The sequence below is a fragment of the Nicotiana sylvestris genome, chromosome 8 (genome assembly GCF_000393655.2).
Source record: "Nicotiana sylvestris chromosome 8, ASM39365v2, whole genome shotgun sequence".
NCBI classification, from domain to species: domain Eukaryota; kingdom Viridiplantae; phylum Streptophyta; class Magnoliopsida; order Solanales; family Solanaceae; genus Nicotiana; species Nicotiana sylvestris.
Genome location: NC_091064.1, coordinates 159848397 through 159851249, shown reverse-complemented (window position 1 = coordinate 159851249; position 2853 = coordinate 159848397). Strand labels below are relative to the sequence as shown.

Genomic DNA, 2853 nt, shown 5'->3' with positions numbered 1-2853 from the left:
TTGTTGTTGTTGGCATAAAATGCCTGTTTAGGATTTTTGGTAAGCTGGCAGGTGGTGTAGCTGCCAAAACAGGCAGTTTCTGCCAAAAATATACCAAGAAAAGCAACCAACTTTGATCTCTAGTTGGTCGCTTTTCATTTTAAAAAAAAAACAATTTTCTGGGCAATAGCGACCAACCATGGTCGCTACTTAACCCAGATTTCTCAAAAAAGCGACCAACTTGGTCGCCATTCCATTTAAAAAAAATAATTTCTGGAAATATTGCGACCAAAGTTGGTCGCTTATAATTTAAAAAAAATTAATTCTTGCAGTTGGCGACCAATTTTGGTCGCTTATTTTAAAAAAATAAATTATAAAAATTAATAATAAAGCGACCAACTTTGGTCTCTATTTTTCAGATTTTTAAAATATATTTTTTGCAGACCAAAGTTGGTCGCTTTTTATGATTAATAATAATAAAAATATAATTTACATTTGGAGACCTACGTTGGTCGCCAAATTTATATTATTAAAATAATATAGCGACCAACGTCGGTCGCTACTTTCTTTACAAGAATATTTGGTCCTTTTACCTTAGAGACTAAAGTTGGTCGCTAATTAGCGACCAACTTTGGTCCCTAAGGTAAAGGGACCAGCTTAATATCGACCAGCCCATTTTGGTCGCTATTTGGTCGCTTTTTGGCCAATAAGCGACCAACTTTGGTCGCTTTTTGTGGTTGCTTTTTTCCGGATTTCTAGTAGTGAGCTTATTAAGGCAAAATTTTGCCACGTTTGTCTTAATCCATAATGTTTTGGGTAATTGTCAATTACCCGTATAATTAAGAATTATCTCAACTTACTTAAAATACTACTCAGTTTTAATACACTTTATATAATTTACTATCATCGTCATGTGGTACCATATAAACTAAATACATACACTATTATTTTATTAAAACATCCATGTAAAAATACATATATTTTCTCATAAACTTTTCTCATATTATGTGTATAATTTGAAACATAATCGAAAGTAGTAACATTAATAACTATATTAAATATATATATATATATATATATATATTACAAACTATTCTACAAAAATGTTTCACTCAAAATACCATATCAAAATGTATCTAACGGTATCAAGGTTGTCAAACTTATAGAGTCGTCTCCTATTGTCCTAATCCAAGTCTTAGCCCCATCATACATATCCTTAATCGCCCTAATATAGGCAACCGACACACCTTTTGCCTCCAAGCATCTCCAGAAAACTTCTCTAGGTACCTTGTCATACGCTTTCTCTAGGTCAATAAACACCATGTGCAGATTCTTCTTCCTCTCACTGTACTGTTCCACCAACCTCCTAACAAGGTGTATAACTTCCGTAGTAGAACGACCCGGCATGAACCCGAACTGGTTGTCGGATACAGACACCGCCTTCCTCACCCTTGCTTCAACCATCCTCTCACAAACTTTCATGGTATGACTCTTTAATTTGATACCCTTATAATTATTACAACTCTAGATATCCCCTTTGTTCTTATACAATAGAACCACCGTACTCTACCTCCACTTATCCGGCATCCTATTCCCCCTAAAAATAACATTAAACAACCCAGTCAGCCACTCCGAGCCTGTTCTACCTACACACTTCCAAAACTCAATCGGAATTTCAGCTGGTCCGGTCGCTCTGCCCCTACTCATCTTATGCATAGCTCCCACGAGCTCCTCAACCTTGATGCGTCTGCAGTACCCAAAGTCACGATGACTCTCATAATGCTCCAGTTCACCTAGCACAATATCTCAATCCCTTTCTTCATTTAGAAGTTTATGAAAGTAAGTCTGCTATCTCTTCTTAATCTGGGAATCTTCCATCAATACTCTACCATCGTCGTCCTTGATGCATCTCACTTGGTCCAAATCCCGAGGCTTCCTCTCTCTCGTCTTGGCCAGCCGGAATAACTTCTTCTCCCCGTCTTTTCCCCCATATCCTCGTACATACGACCAAAAGCCGCAGTCTTAGCCTCCGTAACCGCCAGCTTAGCTTCCTTCCTTGCTACCTTATACCTCTCCATGCACGCTCGGCTCTCCTCCTCATCTGTGCTCCCAACTAACTTCAGGTATGCCACCTTCTTCGCTTCCACTTTACCTTGGACCACTTCATTCCACCACCAGTCTCCTTTGTCCCTTCTAGAGACGCCCGTCGAGACCCCTAACACCTCTTTCGCAGCCTCCCTTATACAGTCTGATATCGTCGACCACATAGCGCTCGCATCACCACTACTCCCCCAGGCTCCCATAGCCGACAATAAAATTTTATGGCTATTGGGAAATAAAATTGACACAATATATTCCAACTTTTAAGTATTTACTCAATATAAATTAACAAAGTTATTTACACTTCATATAATATTCTTTTCTCTTTCCTAATACTACTTTATTAGACCTATGGCGGCACGTAATTTGACATGTGACATTAACATAGACTTTAAGATAAAACAATAGTCATTTGGGTCTTGGGTTAGTGAAATAGGCGCATTATTTGAGCCTGAATGTAACTTGTACAAATGAATTTTGACTTTGAATTTAAATTCGTATTTTGGACTACATAATTAATTTTGATTTAGTTTTGATATTTTTGAACTTAAAAATTTATCTAAATTCAATATGAGGTTTAATCCAGAAAAATATCATGTCTACACTTATAATTACAGAGAAAATACTACATTTTGCTAATAAATTGAAAAAAATGTAAAAAAAGAACCCCGATGGACTCACCTAGTAGTAATAATATGCTACTATAGTACTACTCCATAGTTTAGCAAATATTATTAGAATTAAAAGTTGTTTTATCCACATCCATATGTATAA

At 36.5% G+C, this 2853-nt stretch overlaps 1 protein-coding gene across 1 annotated transcript; it reads right to left on the bottom strand.

Moving 5' to 3' along the window:
• Positions 1-1889: 1889 nt before the first annotated feature.
• Positions 1890-2282, bottom strand: LOC138875911 (uncharacterized). Its single transcript, XM_070154789.1, has one exon. It carries the CDS (start codon positions 2280-2282, stop codon positions 1890-1892), a length of 393 nt encoding a protein of 130 aa, XP_070010890.1.
• Positions 2283-2853: the final 571 nt, after the last annotated feature.

Excerpts from the sequence above, each read along its gene's own strand:
- LOC138875911 (XM_070154789.1), bottom strand. The coding sequence starts at position 2,282 with ATGGGAGCCTGGGGGAGTAGTGGTGATGCGAGCGCTATGTGGTCGACG.